This window comes from Globicephala melas, chromosome 21, assembly GCF_963455315.2.
Source record: "Globicephala melas chromosome 21, mGloMel1.2, whole genome shotgun sequence".
Classification (NCBI taxonomy): Eukaryota; Metazoa; Chordata; class Mammalia; order Artiodactyla; family Delphinidae; genus Globicephala; species Globicephala melas.
Window position 1 is genome coordinate 15,382,581 of NC_083334.1, and position 20,116 is coordinate 15,402,696.

The following is a 20,116-nucleotide window of genomic DNA, read 5'->3' on the forward strand; positions in this document are numbered from 1 at the left end:
AAGTTGTCCTCTATTTGGAGTGATGTTAGAAGTCTTGACAATGTCAGGAATAGGATGTCTCCATTCTACATGTCACTCTGATGATAGCCTCAAATCTAAAGTCTTGATTATACCCAATTCTGTTTTCAGAAATCTCTAGAGTCCTTAACCTAGTCTTAAGGATCCCAGACTATTTCCGTCTCTAATTTCCCAATCTTATGCTGCATAGGCATTTGCTGTTCTAATTAACGTGGAGCCCTTCAGTTATTATCATCGATGATTCAGGTTAAATGTAACCTCTTCCACGAAATGCGTGTTGAAAGCCACATGAATGCAAAGGCTCTGTGGTGTTAACCTGGGTTCCAACTCAAGTGCTAAAAATCTTTTATTGGATTACTTTGTAAAATAATTTATATAAAGTCATGCTTATAATATTCTGGCCTCTTGTGGTCTTAGATTTCACACCAAAGAAGGTTGAGGGCTAAAAGTACCATTACAAGAAGAAACGTGAGGGAGGCAGATGCTCAGAGAGTCTGAATTCATGCCTCCATTTGAAATACAAAGAGAAAATAGAGGCCTGAGAGCTCCTTGGAAGGCGAGATCAGAGAAATTATAGATGAGGGATCTCTTTGTCACATCATAGAAGGATATCTGGCCATACTCATAGTCCAGGAAAACTCCAACTCTGTGCATTTGCTCTCTCCAGGAAACCCTTTTTAAAGGGGGAAAAGCCCAGAAAGTATAATCAGTTCCCATAATGGATCCTGTGAATAAGACCTTATCTCCGGAAGCACTTCTGCTGGCAGAGCTTCCGTGTACGCCCAGCTGCCACTGTGTTGCCTCTTCCACATCCACCTCCCAGTAGTGCCGCCCTGAGGTGAAGCTCTCCACACCCAACACGGTGGCGCTGAAGTCAAATCTCTCTGGGTGACTGGGTACATCCTGCTGCACATTTCTGAGTCTTACACTTCTCAGATCCTCAGATAAGACCAGACAGGGATGAGCTGTCTTAGGGTCCAAAGTTATAGGTCCTGCAGTGAGAAAGAAATTTAGTTAACCTAGGGGCTTGTCAGTGCCAGAGACTGATGATTTCTAACATGCAGGGGCTTCCTCATGAGTGGGCACGGGTCTCAGGCACAGATATGGGAGATGCAATCTAGGAGAGCACAGATAAAGGGACCCGGGCTTCCCTGGTGGCGCAGTGGTTGAGAGTCCGCCTGCTGATGCAGGGGACACGGGTTCGTGCCCCGGTCCGGGAAGATCCCACATGCCGCGGAGCGGCTGGGCCCATGAGCCATGGCCACTGAGCCTGCGCGTCCGGAGCCTGTGCTCTGCAGCAGGAGGGGCCGCAACAGTGAGAGGCCCACGTACCGCAAAAAAAAAAAAAAAAAGTAAGCAGATAAAGGGACCCCTAAGCTCTGTTTCAAGAAATGGGGGAATTTCCTGGTGGCCTAGTGGTTATGACTCCCGTGCTTCCAATGCCAAAAAAGAAAAAAAGAAAAAAAAAAAGAAATGGACATCACAGAGGAACAAAAGTCAATAACATAATAGAAGGAGATAAAAATGAAATCTATCTGAGGAAGAAGAACAAAACAATGAATAATGAACTACGGAGAGGTGTAGAAATACCTCTTAAAACAGAAAGGAATTCTGCCAGGCTATAAAAATGACCTGATACTCAGTCCTAGCCCAGTATCACCTGAGACCCAACTCTAGTCCCTAAAGATCTTCTCCAAGCCTGGAACAGCCAGAAACATTAAGTCTTCTAATAGAGCAGTTAATTCATGGCTCTATCCTGTGACTGAACTGCTTTCTTCATCTTAAATATCACCAAGATGTGACAGATACTTAGAAACTGCTGCCAGCAGGCCCTTAATATTGAGTAAATCAAAAGAGAACATATCAGAGGCCAGAAATCCTGGGAGAATCCTCCAGAAAAATCAAGCTGAGATCAAGAACGCTCACTGTGATTTCTTATATGTGAATGAAAGTGGTATGTGCCTTCATATCGCTAACTGTTCCTTCTCATTTCTTTCTGTTCAACTTTTAAATATTCTGATTTCTCAGGGATTGGTCCTGGGTCTTACTTTTCACTACTTGTATTCTTTTCCCCTAAGTGCCTTTATATAGCCTCAGTTTTAAATATCTTCTATATGTTCATGACTTACTCCATAAAAAAGTTGACAAATACCAGTTGAACAAAACGCAGAAATTTCAAACATACTCCATCCAAAATGGAACTCCAAATCTATCCCTTCCCAGTTTCTACTTTTCAGTAGAACATTTATTGCTTTATAGTTGGTCAAGCCATAAACCTGTAGTAGTCCTTGATTTCTTTCTTTAACATCTAATCCAGCAGCAAGTTTTATGGGCAAATGAACTTAAATCTCTGCACTTAATTCATATCATTATTAAAGTGGTCTTAAAAGCCACAAGCCTTGAATTTTAAATTTCAACTTGTCCCAGGCTCCTAGTATTTCCAGAAGACTGGCAGAAATAAATGCACATTTTCTCTAGAAGTATGTACACCTTCATTTCTGTCCTCAAAGAACTTCTAAAAATAATATTTAAGGAAAAAAGGAAAGCTTACTATTAAAAAAATCATTAACCACACACTCAAAGTAAAAAAGTACTACTGAGTGAGACTAGCAGAAATAAATCTGAAGGACTTCCCTGGTGGCGCAGTGGTTAAGAATCTGCCTGCCATTGCAGGGGACATGGGTTTGATCCCTAGTCTGGGAAGATCCCACACACCACGGAGCAACTAAGCCCGTGTGCCACAACGACTGAGCCTGCGCTCTAGAGCCTGTGAGCCACAACTACTGAGCCCACATGCCGCAACTACTGAAGCCTGCATGCCTAGAGCCTGTGCTCTGCAACAAAAGAAGCCACTGCAATGAGAAGCCAGTGCACTACAACAAAGAGTAGCCCCCGCTTGCAGCACCGAAGACCCAATGCAGCCAAAAATAATAAATGAATAAATTTATTTTTAAAAAGTCTGAAGAATTTTACATACTGGAATTGCCAGGCACAAACTCTACAATAATTTTTGGCTTACTATGCTTAAAAAAAAAAAAGAAAAACTTAAAAGTATCTACAGAATATAGGAAACTAAAGAAAGCAAGACTAAGTGGATTTGACAAAGAACTAAATACCTTATCTAGAAATAGAAATAAAATGTATTAAATAAAGTGCCAATGGATTACAAGAAAGCTACAGAAAAATATGTCTCATTAGCATAAATGCAAAAATTCTTTAAAAACCATTACTACATTGAATCTGGCAATATGTAAAATGGCTAAAACATTATTACCAAGAGTTTATCTTGGGAATGCAAGGGTGGTTCAACATATGAAGCAAATATAATTCACCATATCAATATATAAAGGAAAAAAATAAATATTTTGGTAGATACAGAAAAAAGCATCTAATTCAATATCTGTTCATGATACAAAGTTTTTGTGAATCAGGAGTAGACAGGGAACTTCCTCAACTTGACAAAAGGCAACTATGAAAAACCTACAGCTAACGTTAAACTTAAAGGTGAAAAACAATGCTTTCTTTCTTCCTAAGATCAGGAAGAAGGTAGATGATTCTCACCACTCCTATTCACCACCATATTGAAGGCGCTAGTAAGTGCAAAAGGTAAGAAGAATACAGAAAAGGCTTACAGAAAGGAAGAAAAAAATTGTCTATATTTATAGATTACTTGAATATCTTTGTAGAGAATCCCCTCAAAATCTATAAAAGTCACTAGATCTAATAATCAGTTTAGCACAGTTGTAAGATACAATGTCAATCAATATACATGAATATTTCTATATACCATCGATAAACTAGAAATAAATAAAATTTCAATTAGAAGTTGATATTTAATTCCATGAATAGAACTAAAAAATACTTAGGTATCTAATTAAATATGTACAATATTAGCTGAAAACTATGTTGAGAGAAATCAAAGATGACCTAAATAAAGGGAGATATACCACCATATCCCTAAATTGTTCTATAGATTCAGTGTAATACCAGTCAAAACCCCAGCAGGTTTTTTGTAGATGCCAACAAGCTCATTTTAAAATTTATGTGAAGAATTTAGAGTAGCCAAAATTATTTTTGAAGGAACAAATCTGAAGAACTCACAGTGCCCAATTTTAAGACTTTTTGTAGAGTAATCAATCAAGCCAACGTGGTATTAGCAAAAGGATAGATACAATGATCAATGGACCTATTAGACTTGACATAGATCTGCTCGTATGTGCCCACGGATTTTTAACAAATGATGTTGGAACAACTGGATACATACATGTACTAAAAGAGGAGGGGAGTTGTACCATATCTCGAATCGTACATAAATATAACTTTAGGGGTCCCACTGGCAGTCCAGTGGTTAAGACCCTGTGCTTCCACTGGTTCGATCCCTGGTCAGGGCACTAAGATTCTGCATGCCACACAGTGCAGCCAAAAAACAACTTTAAATGAACAATAGACCTAAATGCAAAAACTAAAACTGTAAAAATTCTAGAAAGAAATCTTTGTTGGGGTAAAAAAAGATTTCTTAGGACACAAAAAGCACACACCATTTAAAAAAGAAAAAGGTAACTTCAAAATCTAAAACTTCTGCTCTTCAAAAGACACTATTAGGCAAATGAAAATATAAACCACAGGAGAGAAATATTTGCAAATAGAGTCGTTTTAAATCCTTAAGCTATCTGGAATTTCACTTATGGTAGGATGTTCATTTTATCCTCAAATACAAATGTAAAGTGTCCTGTGATCATGGATGTGTGTCAACTCACTTTGCAGCACTTCTAGCATTTTGCTCATTCCTGTTATTTGGCATAAACTCAGGTCTGTGATTCGGGCGGGCTCTAGACACTGAAGCAGTAGTGACTCGCTCCTGTTAAAGAAAGGACAATCTCAGTTACCTGTGTAGACCGCAGGCCCCTCCATCCAGAGGATGGATCTCATTACATGGCCTTGCTATCCGCACCCCAACATCTCTAACCCCTGTGTGCTCACAAATCAGATTGTGAATCTGACCTAAGTGTTTCCAAAATGAATAACTTACCTTTCCAAAGAATATCTTGCATTCTATGGGGTGAAAAGAGACAAAATTACTAGCGGGTATTTAAGCCAAGCCTTTTGTGAATTGTGCTCATGAAAGTATTTTCTCTTATAATAATGAAACTCGATTTCCATGTAATTTCTTCAGCCTCATGGTGCTAATTCTCAGATACCAAAGTTCGACACTGAATAGGAAAAGTCAGAAAAATGCTTGAAATCACTGTTATATTCCCAAGCGATTTAATCTTCTATACCTCAGATTCACAATGCTCCATATTCAAATTCTGCCCGTCTATTTGCTTTCTGTCCTGGGGCTGGCAGGAATTGAGCCTGCTGCCCCCCGTCCTCCGCCCAGGCTTCCTGCAGCCACAGAGACAGGCATAGCCCCGTGGGGTGGGGGGGCAGGCTCTGGGGGTCCCTGCCCCGGGAGAGTCCACCTGTGGGAAGGGTGGGCTTTGTTCCCCGAAGAGGGGCCTGCTGAGCCCTGGGTGGCAGGGTGGGGGTACATCTGGGACACCCTGGGCCCCAGCCAGCCCTGTGGTGACCCACTCAGGCCTTGGGGAGATGCAGGAAGGGGGGACCCGGGGGCGCACGGGACGGGGCCACTGACCCACGCTGGGTGTGGGAATGGGCCTTTGTGTGGCCGCAAGTGCTTCTGTCCCCTGTGGGTGTTGGGGCGTGGGTGTTCCTGGGCGGGTGGGAACCCAGGGGTGGCTGGTGGAGGGGCAGGGCGCCCTCGGAGACTCCTGAGAGGCAGCGGGTTCAGGACCTGGGGGTGGCGGGCCCAGTAGGCCCAGAAGGAAGCCCCCTGTGGGGAGGGGCTGGGGGGGCCTGGCAGGTGGCAGGGGTGGGAGCCCCGGGCATGGTGGGGCACCCAGACCCTGGGGTTGCCGGCTGCCCTGTTCTTCAGCCCCTGGAACAGAGGTTCCCGGACTCCAGGGCCTTGCGATTGATTGAGGCCCCCGGGGCATTTCTGCAACGGGGCTCTGTCTTGCTGTTTATCTTCTTGGAATTTAAAGTTGGAAAGATTTAGAAATTGCTCTTTAGTCATTCATTTAAAACAATAATAAACTCATTAGTTATTAAAAAACAAACAAACAAAAAAGAAAAGAATTGAGCCTGCTAAGCTGGGGATAGTGGCTGGAACCAGGTCAGGAACTGAACATAACTCGGTCACACCTATCTGCACTGTCTGGAACTACGCATGGCTCTAGAACAGAACCTAAGGGTTTATGTGCAGGGGCTTCTCAAAGTACTCATATTGCAAATGTGGGCTTGGCAGAAGGATATAAACAGTCTTCAAAAGATAAAAATTTACTTTTTGAAAATAGTAATGCATGTTACTCAACAAAATTTAAAATACACAATACTGGCAATTCCCTGGGGGTACAGTGGTTAGGACTCTGCACTCTCACTGCCAAGGGCCCGGGTTCAGTCCCTGGTTGGGAACTAAGATCCCACAAGCTGCGCAGCCTGGCCAAAAATAAAAAAATAAAAACTACAAAGAATCAAAACAGTTTAAAAAACAAACAATACTATACAAGTAAGTCTCACCCTTGTTTCCCAAGGTTACTGCTGATTACTATGTTTGTGTTTATTTTGCCAGAGGTTGTCTGAATGTTAATGAGCATATATGCTTATACATATTCTCTAAATAACAAAAAGTTTTCTGCATGTTTTTTTCACTTAATGAGATATCCTGAAGATAATCTTTTAGTGCATTTAGAACTGCTTTACTCGTTTTTTTATGGTTGCAGAATATTCTATTTTAGGGATACATCATAATTTGACTAACCAATTATTTACCTTATTAAAGGACATCTCAATTCATATTTACTACTGATCAGTGAAGCAGCTCTATACATACCATGATTTTATAATGAGTCATAATGCTTTTGGTAGCCTTCACGTATGACTGAAGATCACTGGGTACTGTGTTCTAGAACTGGCCCCTAATAAGTACTGTCCACTTCTCATTTCTCAAATACTGTAGTGAAGGTTATTCCCAGAATCTTACCTGGAGCAACGCTGAGGCAGATTGCCCACACTTCTTCTCCAGCTCTGTGGTGATCTTCTGGAGGCCGCAGATCTGTTCAGAGAGCCTGACTTCACTCTCCCTCAGTTTACTCATGTTCTCTCTCCCCAAACAGTTCAGTCTCTGCAGAAGCATCCTTATTACTATTCAACAGCTGACAATTTCTCTTATTCACTAATTCAACCATCTCTTTAAAAACCTGCTTTACTGCCTGCCACCCCAGAAACAGAAATAATTAGACAAGGCCAGGATATTCGTCTATGTCAAGCAAGACACCTCAATAGAAACTTGATTCTTTGACACAATATATTTATGTTGATGTGGACAGTATCCACATAGTCTACTTAATCAATTCACAACCTGGACCTAAAACAGATCACATTTTTTTGCTGCGCAGTTTTGTTCAGGAAGTTTCCTATTTCCTTCATTAAATTAAAACTGTGACTTATTATAATTTAATTAAAAATTAAATTCACTGATGAGAATAAAATAGATAATCAAACCACAAAGGATACCAGTTTCCTTTCTATCCTTGCAAAGAAGCTCCACCTAGTTAAATACATGAATGTTCCATGTTATTTTTTTCTTAACTCAAGTGATATCATACTCCACTGCTGATCTGACAGCTTGCTTTTTTCTTAATAAATAATATGCTCTTGGAGAGCATTCCTTATCTATACATATAGAGCCATGTTATCTTTTCTAAATGCTGAAGAGCATTCCATTGTATGTCCTGTACAATGTAGTTCATGAGTCCAACAGTGATGGATACAGGTTGTATCTACTCTCTTCCTATCAACAAATATTATAGTAACACCTAATACTTACATTACACAATAATGTACACACATACAAACACTATTTAAAGAGCTTTATGTAGATTATCACACTGAAGCCTCACAACAATGTTATGAACTAAGGGCTATTATCCTCATTTTACAGCTAAGGAAACCAAGTCAGAGGTTAAGCAACATGTCTAAGGTCACCTAGAGGCTAGTAAATTGCAGAACCCAGATACGAATCTCATCAATCTGGCTTCAAAGACTACCTCAAAGCCACGGCTCTATACTGAAATAATTTTACCGCACTTCCTTACCCACGTGTCTTTTTATATGCATGTAAGTATATTTGCGAGATAAATTATCAGAAATAGAATTGCTGGATGACTATATCCCTTCTTTTAATAGATCCATGGTTGTCAGTGGATGTCTTATTCTAGAATTGACATACTGTTCAGCTCTTCTTTCTCTCATTTCCCAAATATTGTTAGGATGCCATGTTTCACATCTCACCTGTAGTATTTCCTGGAACTTCTCCTTTAGCTTTGTGGCAAACTCCATCAGTTGGTTCTGACTGGCTTCTCTCAAGTTCAGGTTGAATCCGCACCCTTGTGGACTCTGGAAGTTCACTTTGTTTTCTTCAATCATCAACCAGAACCTTATCCTATATTCAGACTCAATCATCGCTTTAAAATTCTGTTCTTCTTCCTTCACCATAGATGACAGAATTCAGGTTAAACACCACAGATAAATACCTATGGTTACTTTCCATCTATAATTTTAATATAAAGACAAGGAAATATAAAAGTACAGGGGAAGAAGTAACAGATACATAATACAAAGGACAGAGAGAATTTCAGAGTCAACATCAGCCAAGACATCACTACTATCTTAGAACATGAAATGCAGATGAAGAAATGTTAATTGACTTAGAAAACTGAGGAATCTATACAACCTCAGTGACCAAAAAGGAGACCAGGAAAACCGGAAGGCAGCACCAATGGCTTTTGCTGCTTTGGATAGGGGGTGTGAGATGCTTTGGATAGGGGGTGTGAGAAAAGAGGAATCAAAAGGTGACTCTAAGGTTTTTAGACAAAGAATACAGTTGCCAAAACATAGAAGGGAAAAGTACGAAAGGGATAGGCTCCAGAAGTGGGGAGGGTATCAGCAGCTGAGTGTGGGATATGTCAATTTTGATTAGTCAGTTAGCCATCCAAGGAGAGATGCTAGGCAGGAAGTCAGACATGAAAACCCACCACCGGGAAGTCTGAGCTAAAGACATCCATTGGGAGTAGTCAGCTTAATGACCATATTTAACCTCCTGAGACTCTGTGGAGTCAAGATTTATCAAGAACCTGACTATTCTCACCACTTCTACCACCCCTCCCCCACAGTTCACCATTACCTGTCCTTGACTATTGCAAAGAGTCCCCTTCAGGTCCCCCCACCTGTGCTCTCACCCTCCTACAGTCTTATTCTCATTCAGCAGCTAGACTATTCCTACGAAAATGGAAGTTAGATCACATTACTGCTCTGTTCAAAAGTTTCCACTGGCTTCCTTTTTTCATTAAAAAATAATAAATTTTTAAAAAGAGAGAAAAAAGAAAAGAAAATCAACTTCCTTATAAGATGTGGCCTTCTGATCTCATCACCTGTTAGCCTCCACTTCCTTCATAACCCCAACCAAGGACACACCAGTCTTGAGATCTTTGTACTTGCCCTTCCCTCTGCCTAGAATATTCTTCCCATGACTGCACAGCTCACTTCCTCACCTCCTCGAGTCTTCTCAAAACCAATTTTGGAATGACAAGGTCCTGATCACTTTGTTTAAAAGTACATCTCATCACTCTTTCCTGTTTTTTTAAATAAAATGTACAGCACTTAACAATGTAACATACTACACATTTTACTTGTTTACCTCCACTAGAATGTCAATTGCACAAGGCCAGGATTGTTTGTTTTGTTTTTCTTTTCACTACTGTATCCCCAGCACCTAGCATAGCTCCTGGCAAACAGTGGGACCCCAATATTTGTTAATATATGGTGCTTGGAGCTGAAAAAAATGCCTACCATCCTCAGCTGGATGAGAATCTAGTATAACTAGCAGAACAGTTACATATGAAGGGAGGGTCTGAAATTAGAAGTGAAATGTGCATAATGGATGGTGATTCCTCAATTTGAATAGTAATTCTTTATTTTTTTTTTATTGAAGTATAGTTGACACAATGTTGTGTTAGTTTCAGGTGTACAGCAAAGTGACTCAGTTACACATGTATTTCTCAGATTCTTCTCCCTATATATAAAATATGTATATTTATAGATCTAAATATATATATCTGTTTTATATATAGTACTGTATATGTTAATCCCAAACTCCTAATTTATACCCCCCCCCACCCTGGAATAGTAATTCCTAAATTGCCCTTTAAATGGCTTCAGGATTTACATGGCCACCAAAAAAAGTACATAAGATGCTCATTCTCCTATGGCATTGTTATAAACTGTGCTATCAGTCTTTGCCAATAAGGGATGCAAATGCCATCTCACTAACAAATTTAATATAGTTAATTTGTATTTCTCTTACCATGAGCTTATGGACCAATTCAGTATGTTCAAAAGATATCTGCATTTTCTTTTCTGTGAACTCTCATGTCTGATCATTTTTCTGTGGAGTTTCTAGTCTTTTGCTCATTGACTTTTTTTTTGGCTGTGTGGCATGTGGGATCTTAGTTCCCCAATCAGGGTTAGAACCCATGCCCCCTACAGTGGGAGCCTGGAGTGTTAACCACTGGACCACCAGGGAAGTCCCCTGCTTATTGACTTTTAAAAGCTTTTTACACGTGAAGAAATTAACACTTTTCCTACCTATGGATTTCAAGTAGTTTTTCCTGCTTTGTCATTTGATTGTGTTTATATTATTTGCTATCCAACATTATGGGTAATTTCCCCCTAAGGATCAAGATAAGCACTGACCTGCATCATCACCATTCTTTCTTGCTCATCAGCCAATATGCTTTTAGCTACTTCAAGTTTCTCCTTCAATGTGTTCAATATCTCCTGGAATAACTTCTGCAGAGAAATATATCACAGAATTCCAGGTAAAGTAATTGCTTTACAACAGATAGATTCCTAACCTTAGACAACTGAAAGGCCAATAGCCCTGACTACAATGTTTTCCTAGCCTTGAAGTTGAAGGTCTAAATATGGTACTTATCTAGTATTCTTTGATAAACATCAACTAAGGGAATGGTCTTGGAGGATCAGAATATCTGTCCTCCAAATAAATAAGGTAATAAATAAGAGGAGGCAGCCAGAATGACAGTGGTCTGGGATCTGCATGAAGCTTACCCTATAATTCTCAGCAGCCTCTTGTACTCCATATACCACGTGATTCTTGTGCTCCTGGGACGTGAAGTACTTGTCACAAAGCGTGATTTGGTCATCATGGCAGAACCGCTGTGGTGGCTCCAGATGTATCTCATAGTGGGCATCTTCTGGGATTTCTTGCTCTAACTGGGAGCGGAGCCTTTTGGACATGCCGGCAGGTGGCCCTAGTTGAAAATTGGGCTGCTTCTGATGTGGAATACACCTCCCCGTACTCTGAAAAGGAAAAGAGTAGCAGTGTTCTAGTGCATACACTTGTTAACCTCAGTCCGCAGTCAAGCGTCAGCAGCTCAGTGCATCCTGGACTCCTCAAATCCAGCAAATCTTTGGCAGCCACGTGCTTGGGAAAGGAGACAGGAGTTACACGAACGATCAAGTTTCCTAAGAATTTCAAGCAATTGGTTGAAAATTATTTACAAGTGACAACACAGCAAGCCACCTCCCTGCAAGTCATTAAAAAAAAAAGAGGGACTTCCCTGGTAGTCCAGTGGTTAAGACTAAGCCCTTACACTGCAGGGGGCACGGATCAGGGAACTAAGATCCCACCTGCCATGCGGCATGGCCTAAAAAAAAAGAAAAAAGAAAAGAAAAAAAATGGTGCTCAAAGAAGGCACACTGCTGCAAAGAGCATGAGAGGAACTTAGGAGCTTCCGGGACTAAGGGGAGGCAGAGGCAGAGCCTAGCCTCAGGCACTCAGGTCGCAAATTAAAGGAATCACTCACCCAGTGCTTGCACGAGCCAAAAAGCAAGGGCCTCCTTGTATGCCTCCTTAAACCATAGAAAGGTGAGGCAACGGGTTACCACGTTTAAGGAAGGGCTTACTTTCAGATTTCAAGGTGCGCATACATGAGAAGCGCACTTACTTTCAGATTTCAAGGTGAGCATACATGAGAAAAGCGCCCTTTTGGACTCCCTAAGTGCGCATGCGCCTGAGTGAGGTAAGGCAAGTTTTGCGCCCGAAGCCCAAAGCACGTCTCACTAGAGACTTGGCCATTAAAAGGTGTTCGTTAAAAAAGTAAATAGGGCTTCCCTAGTGGCACAGTGGTTAAGAATCCGCCTGCCAATGCAGGGGACAAGGGTTTAAACCCTGGTCCGCGAAGTTCCCACATGGCGCAGAGCAACGAAGCCCGTGCGCCACAACTACTGAGCCTGCGCTCTAGAGCCCGCGAGCCACAACTACGGAAGCCCGCGTGCCTAGAGCCCGTGCTTCTCAACAGGAGAAGCCAACGCAATGAGAAGCCCACGCCCTGCACCGAGGAGTAGCCAGCGGCTCGCTAAAACTAGAGAAAGCACGCACGCAGCAAGGAAGACCCAACGCAGCCAAAAACAAACAAATAAATAAATAAATAAAATAGATTTTAAAATAAATAAAACAACCCCCCCAAATAAATAAAACCTTTTCAAAAGTAGTAAAGCGAAATTGCACACATTTATATGTACATATACATATATTTTTTCATATATACATGTATATATATATGTACATATGCACAGATATACATATGTACATACAGATTTTAAGGAAACAGAACAAGGGATCTATAATCTCTTACATCCAGATAATTCTGATTACCTTTGAGCAACAATTCTACCTTTTCACCAGAAACATTTTAATTATATTCTTAAAATGTATTACCTACTGAATTTGGGAATCTCCTTCCCAATAAAGAATTCCCTTAGTTTCCTTGTTTAATCCCATCTCTAGCCGTTGTTGGGTGACACCATAACACCGAGTATTAATTGATCAAAATTCTCTAATTTACATCTGCCCATTCCATCTCATTAGCCAGTTCTTTTGACAATAGCTCTTGAAAGGAATTGACCTGCCAGAGCGCAGAACTCCCAAACTTCCATTTCTGGATTTATTAGCTTCTTCTGCCTCTCACGCTCTCAATTCCACCCAAACTTCATCATCAACCAATCAATCTCTTCACCCTCTTTTAATTTTTAAGATATGCAAAACTTCAAAAAAAATGTCTGAAGTTGTTACTCTTATATACGTGATGACACTTATTTTTTTAGGGTACATATTAAAGCAGCAGACTTGATTTGCCTTTTCACCGTGTTGACATTTGCACTGATAGTAGATAAAACTGCTGGTGTCTTACCATTAATCAAGGAAGTAGCACCATAGTCATTTATTGTATTTTTTAAATCTCTACCTATTTCCATGCTCCCAGTTTAAAAGAAAAAAAAAAAAGCCTGTTTTACTTAAGAACATTCTTATTTCTTGATGCAATAGTAAAGTATTAAATCTCAACCCTGAGTACAAGACTTAGCATTCTGGGTGACAAGATGGAAAATATGTGTAAAGCATTTATGCTGCATATGGAAAAACAATGGTTGTCTCACAAAAAAGCATTTTCTATGATTGTTTGAGTTGTAAGCCATACTAGCGGCGTTTTTTCATAGGTCATTTTTAGTAGAAAGAACAAATGAGACAAACTGTGGTCATTCAGATGTAGTGATTTGGAAAGACATTTTCTCAAACACTGACAGAATGACCCTGTCATTTCAAGGAAACCAAGTGAGTGTATTAGTTCCCAATGATAAAATTGGAGCTTTTAAGCAAAAATGAGAGTTTTGGAAAACTTGTATCTACTATTCTAAGCTTGACAGTTTCCCACTACTTGGTCTTTTCTGATGAAATTGGTAGCAATATTAACAACTGGGTTTTTTTTGCTATTGCATAATGAAATGTGTCAACATTTGGAAAATCTGCAAATTCGGTGAACCAATTGTTTTCCAAAAGACCAATGCATGATGTTACAAGATTATGCAAGGGTAAAGTGAACTCAAAGTATAAGACAGATCAATGGATTTTAATGTTACAGAGGACAAATGTTCATTAATATGATTTCAAAAAAAGAAAAACACAATTATCTGAAAAAGGTATTAGAATGATCTCCCCTTTTCCAACTATGTATTCGTGTGAGGATAGATTTTCTTCCTGTACGTCAACTAAAATAACATTGCAATAGGGCTTCCCTGGTGGCGCAGTGGTTAAGAATCTGCCTGCCAATGCAGGGGACATGGGTTCGAGCCCTGGTCCGGGAAGATCCCACATGCCGCGGAACAACTAAGCCCATGCGCCACAACTACTGAGCCTGCGCTCTAGAGCTCGCAAGCCACAACTACTGAGCCCGCGTGCTGCAACTACGGAAGCCTGTATGCCTAGAGCCTGTGCTTTGCAACAAGAGAAGCCACTGCAATGAGAAGCGCGCGCACCGCAAGCAACAGTAGCCCCTGCTCGCCTCCACTAGAGAAAAGCCCATGCACAGCAACAAAGACCCAAGGCAGCCAAAAATAAAATAATAAAATAAATTTTAAAATAAATAAAATTTAAAATATTTATTAAAAAAAAAAAACACTGCTGGGCTTCCCTGGTGGCACAGTGGTTGAGAATCTGCCTGCCAATTCAGGGGACACGGGTTCGAGCCCTGGTCTGGGAAAATCCCACATGCCGCGGAGCAACTAGGCCCATGAGCCACAACTACTGAGCCTGCGCGTCTGGAGCCTGTGGTCCGCAACAAGAGAGGCCGCGACAGGGAGAGGCCCGCGCACCGCGATGAAGAGTGGCCCCCGCTTGCCGCAACTAGAGAAAGCCCTCGCACAGAAACGAAGACCCAACACAGCCAAAAATAAATAAATAAATATTTTTTAAAAACTATAAACAAAAAACACTGCAATAGATGGAATGCTGGAGTAGATATAAACGAGAAATTAAAGAGATCTGCAAAATTGTAAAACCATGCCACTTGTCTCGAGAATTATTCAGAAAAGGTTCTTCATAAAAATGTTATATTTATTTTTAATATTTCTTAAAAGTTCTAATTATGAATACAGTAATGCACCTGTAATTCTGGTACATTTTGCCAGATTCCCAACAACAAAGATCATGTAATTTTGCATTTCAAACAACCTGAGAAGGTGTCAAACTTCACTTGGTCAGTGAGAAATTATATCCTTATTTACAGCTTGCATTTATTTTATTATTAATAAAGCTATTATTTTCATATGCTTAAGAGCCATTTTCATTTCTTTTTCTATGAACCATGTTTAAGCCTTTCAGCTGTTTTTTCCTACCAGGTTTTTGGTCTTTTTTCTTAATTTTAAGATATACACTGAAAAGATTATCTGCTTATTATACAAATTGCAAATATTTTCTCTCTATGTATCATTTGGATTTGAATTTACTTCAATTTTTTCTTGCTGGGTCCTTCAAACCCTTGTGGCTTCTCTTGTCTTGCCTCCCTGAACTTGTCCTAGACTGGAAAAAAAAAAAAAAACTGATCAGTTACAAAAAATGAAGAAGTTTAGAAAGCCAGTAGTCACTCCTGGCTTTATCTTACTTGAGCTCTCAGCAGTCAACATAGTTGGCCAGGACCCTCCTCTTGGAATGGTTTCTTCTCTTTGGATTCAAGATCATGTAAATGACATCCCTCCTATGTTACTCGTCTGTTTCCCAGCATTCTTTTTTGGCTTGGAATCCTCTTGAACCTCTAAGTTTGTGTGTTCTTCCAGGGTCAGTTCTTGTCCCTTGCCTTATTCTAGTTCCAATGTCTCCCAGGTAATCACATTTACTTCCAAAAGTTTAAGTACCACTCTCCAATTTAAGCTTCTGCCCAGACCCAGAACTCCCAACTCATTTGCAGTTAAGTCTAATAAGCATCCCACCTAACTATAACATTATTCGGATTTCAATATTCAGAAGCCTTCCCTTCCCCCAACTTACTTTAAAATTTCATCATTAAGTTTAAGCCACCATCATTTCATCATCTCAACTAGTTCATATTCAACCCTGTCCCACTCCTGTCTCCAACTCCTCAGCTTAACAACCAGAATATTAATTTAAAACCTAAATCAGGTTTCTAATCATTTCTAACAACTTTCCATGGCATTTAGGATACAGTCCAAATGACTAACAGTCCTAGATGGTCTGGCCTCCTGCCCGCATTTAATCTCACCTATAGCTTTCCTCCAACCATTGTCCATTCCAACTACGACAAATTTATCTGTGCTCTTTCCGCTTCCCCAGCTGGCCATGCTTTTCTCTCAAGATTCTGCCATTCCAGCTCCTTCTTTCCTCCCTACAGTTCTCAGCTCAAACACCACTTCCTCAGAGAGGCCTTTCTGTAACTGCCCAACTTGAAATACCTTCCTACCATTCATAATCATTTTCTTTGTATCTATTTTACCTAATAATATTTTTAGACATATTTTAAATCAAACCAGCACAAAGGGAAATCAGGAGCAGAGAATAGAGATTACATATTTTTACAGAAACCAAGAGAAAGCAAAGTAGAATAATTTGTCTCATGAGTATAATTTTATCTATGTGCCAAATTCATACCTATCCTTGTTTTTCCCAATTTTATTTATTTTTTGGCCCTGGCTTTCTCACTTACCCTTTTATACCATTCCATGGCATATATATTTTTAAAGCTTCCATAAATATTAAAATCAAGTTTAGGTATTTAAAGAAAACCATGATTAAGGAAATGATCTTCAGAGAAAAGCTTACCTTTCTTTGTAATCCTAGGTATTTCCTTCAGGGAAAATAGCTAGAAAAATGGAGACTGAAGAGCTTTCGTCTGTTCAGCTACTCCCTTAATCCCTCCCTCTCCCCATCAGGTAGAAAACCTGTGAAGTTTCAAATCCTATGCATATAATAAATCTACGACAGTGGTCGTCAAACTTCAGGGAGCAGTAGAATCATCTCAGCTTCATTCAAACAGAGTTCTGCGCCCCACCCTGAGAGTCTCTGTTAGGACAGATCTGAGGTGGAGTCTTAATTTACATTTTAATGCGTTCCTAAAAAATACTGAATAGCCAGGGACTTTGTTCAGGAGTTTCAATCTCTGTAGATGGGTGGATATTTTGTTCTTTGCTATATCTCCAAGGTCTTTTTAAGGGGCTACTATCTGGTAGGCACTCACTATAAGTTTTTGTTTGTTTTTCGTTTTTCATGAACATCCTGGATACAGTAACAATTTCACAGGGAGAGATTCTTCTCTAAGCCATTACCCTAGAACCTCATAGTGTTCCTTCCTTAGCCATACCATTTAATCTTAAGCTGTTAGATACAATAGTTTCATTAGAAGATGATGCCTGATTTCATTGTTTCCAGAATGTTTGCTGAAAGAAGTGATCACTGCATTATTTGTAGATAGAAAAGAGTAGAAATAACTGCCTGATTGAGGAATGTGTCACAGATGGGAGGTCAGGGGACAATCTCAGATAGTTCACGGTTGACCTCAGTGGAAGGAAAATCTGCACAGCTTCCCAAGTTTTATAATTCTGTCTCTGGTAGGTTTTATTTTTTATTTGTTTTTGCCTCAGTCAATTCCCTGCTGATCAAACATCAGTGCCTGGTTTTTTGTTGTTGTGGTTTTCAAACTGCTGACGGGATGATGAAAAAATCCTTCTGCTTGCTATCTGACCTTCCAAAACCTGGTTCCACCCTGTGGAATCTTAAGTACCTCCTTTCCCCTTATCTCAAACAACACTCCCCACACACACCCTCTTCTCCTTCAAGTAAATCACATTCTTTTCTGTGTGTCCCTCCCTCCTCAGCCTTCTTTTCTACTCTTTTTCTACTCAGTCTACCTTTTTTCTTTTAAGCTTGGATGCAGCCAACTTCTGTGAAGATTATATCAATTACCTGGTCGTTTATTCTTATCATCCTGAGCTTTCGTAATTTATATGATTTCATTCTGGTAGGAAAACATTGTAACCTTTGAATCAAAGGGTTAAACATCAAGCAAAATTCTCATATCTTGGAGTCTTGTAAGGTCCATCTTAGACTCTAAGTAAATAGTAAATTATTCTGGAAGACTGTAGACTGTGTTTTAACTAAGATAATTCTATAAATAGCACTATGTGACACAGTGTGCTAGGCTCTTTTTAAATCTCTATATTTCCCACAATCCTGTGAGGTATGTGGTATCAATACATTTTACTGCTGATAAAGCTCATGATTTTGAGGTTAATTAGTTGATCCAGAGCACTCAGTACAGAAAATTTGAATCACAGCCAAATTTCATAATACTTCCTTACCTCTATTAAATGTTAACTAAAAATTTTGCCAATTTATAAAAGAAAATGCCTCAAATTTAAATTACAGTTTACCACAAGATACTTTCATAGGCCTCCAGTAACAATGGTATAGTCAATAACTTCAATTGTTTGACTTAAAAATCTCCCCTGGGGCTTCCCTGGTGGCGCAGTGGTTGAGAATCTGCCTGCCAATGCAGGGGACACGGGTTCCAGCCCTGGTCTGGGAAGATCCCACATGCCGCAGAGCAACTGGGCCCGTGAGCCACAACTACTGAGCCTGCGCGTCTGGAGCCTGTGCTCCGCAACAAGAGAGGCCACGATAGTGAGAGGCCCGTGCACCGTGATGAAGAGTGGCCCCTGCTTGCCGCAACTAGAGAAAGCCCTCGCACAGAAACGAAGACCCAACACAGCCAAAAATAAATTAATTAATTAATTAATTTTTTAAAAATCTCCCCTAAGCATTAAATTCTTGTGATAAATTAAGTTTATAAAAATAGTAAACCTGGAGTTTTAAAATATTACAGTACTTTGTATCTATTTGGGTCCCCACTTAAAATCACAAATCTTAAGTCAGTGACTCAATTGTATATTTCAGATTGGAGTTACATGGCTATTACCATAAGCTATGTACTCCTAAACATTAGGAATGACACTAAATAGATTTTTACATGTTCAATACCAAAATATTAAGAGTCTGGTTGTGATTGGTTAAAAGTACTGTACTAACCTACTAGGAAATAATTAGCTCCTAGGTTAAGTGAGGTTACATTTGGCTGGAAACTTCCATTGGGCATGAGCACTGAGGCTGCAGGTATCCAGGGTACCCATCAAGCAAACTGACATCTTATCTTGATTCTGATAAATACCTTCCTACGTGATTATTTTGCAGTTCCTTTTCACCCTGCATAGTGTGGTACAGTGACCAGCTAGGTCTGCCAGGGTGCTCAGTAGGATCTTGTCAGAGACCCTGGTGGGACTCTAAACTTTATTCACTGTGTTAGCAGCCCCATAGCTTTCTGTTTCTGAAACTGAAAACATGCCTCCCTTCTCAACAACATATACACATTATTTGATAGGTTCTTCCATGAGTTATTTCCTCGATTCAATAGAGTTATCTGTCTTTCATTTAAATCTAGCTTGATCTTGATGGAATGCCGCATTTTTTAATTAGGCATTTCTGCTATGTTGTACGTTTTCTTAAAAATTCAAGACACCTTACATTCTGCCAAATCATGCACTAATAGTGTTTGTATAAGTGTTGGAGCAAAATGCTCAATCACTATACAATTTTTTTTGGGGGGGCCAAGAGGCATGCAGGATCTTTGTTCCCCAACCAGGGGTTGAACCCGTGCCCCCTGCAATGGAAGCATGAAGTCTTAGCCACAGGACTGCCAGGGAAGTCCCCAATCAGTATACAACTGGAACCAGATGTTTATTACAACATTAACAGCCATTTAAAAAAATGTAGTACAGTCAAAGACAGCAACACAAAAACAGTTACCTGTTGAACCAGCTTTTTTAAAGAGTCAAAGTTATTTGGTAGAAGTTTAGCGGAGGATTGAGGGTGTGGAGTTAAGGCAGCAAGGGCAAAATGCACAGAGGAACAACAAAATAAGCATCTCAAAGATGGTATCTGGTTAAACCGAGCCAAGAAGACTCTAGGGTGAATGGTCATCATGGTAGTGGAGAGGTTACCACACTGATGGCTCGCTGCATTTGGTTATATTAGTGTACTTCACCTTCAACTGTTCTTACCTGGCGCAAAACTTCAACATGATGGGAAAAAGTCACGTTTGAATCAATGTGATTTTCTTGT

The 20,116-nt window shown here is 40.0% G+C and overlaps 1 protein-coding gene across 1 annotated transcript; it reads right to left on the minus strand.

Annotated features, from left to right (window-relative positions):
• Positions 1-346: 346 nt before the first annotated feature.
• Positions 347-16,836, minus strand: TRIML2 (tripartite motif family like 2). The gene is made up of 8 exons (XM_030883842.3): positions 16,766-16,836; positions 11,206-11,457; positions 10,831-10,926; positions 8,371-8,565; positions 7,061-7,201; positions 5,048-5,070; positions 4,776-4,876; positions 347-1,010 (listed from the first exon to the last, which is right to left on the minus strand). Exons 2-8 carry the CDS (start codon positions 11,392-11,394, stop codon positions 439-441), a joined length of 1,317 nt encoding a protein of 438 aa, XP_030739702.1. The 5' UTR covers positions 11,395-11,457; positions 16,766-16,836; the 3' UTR covers positions 347-438.
• Positions 16,837-20,116: the final 3,280 nt, after the last annotated feature.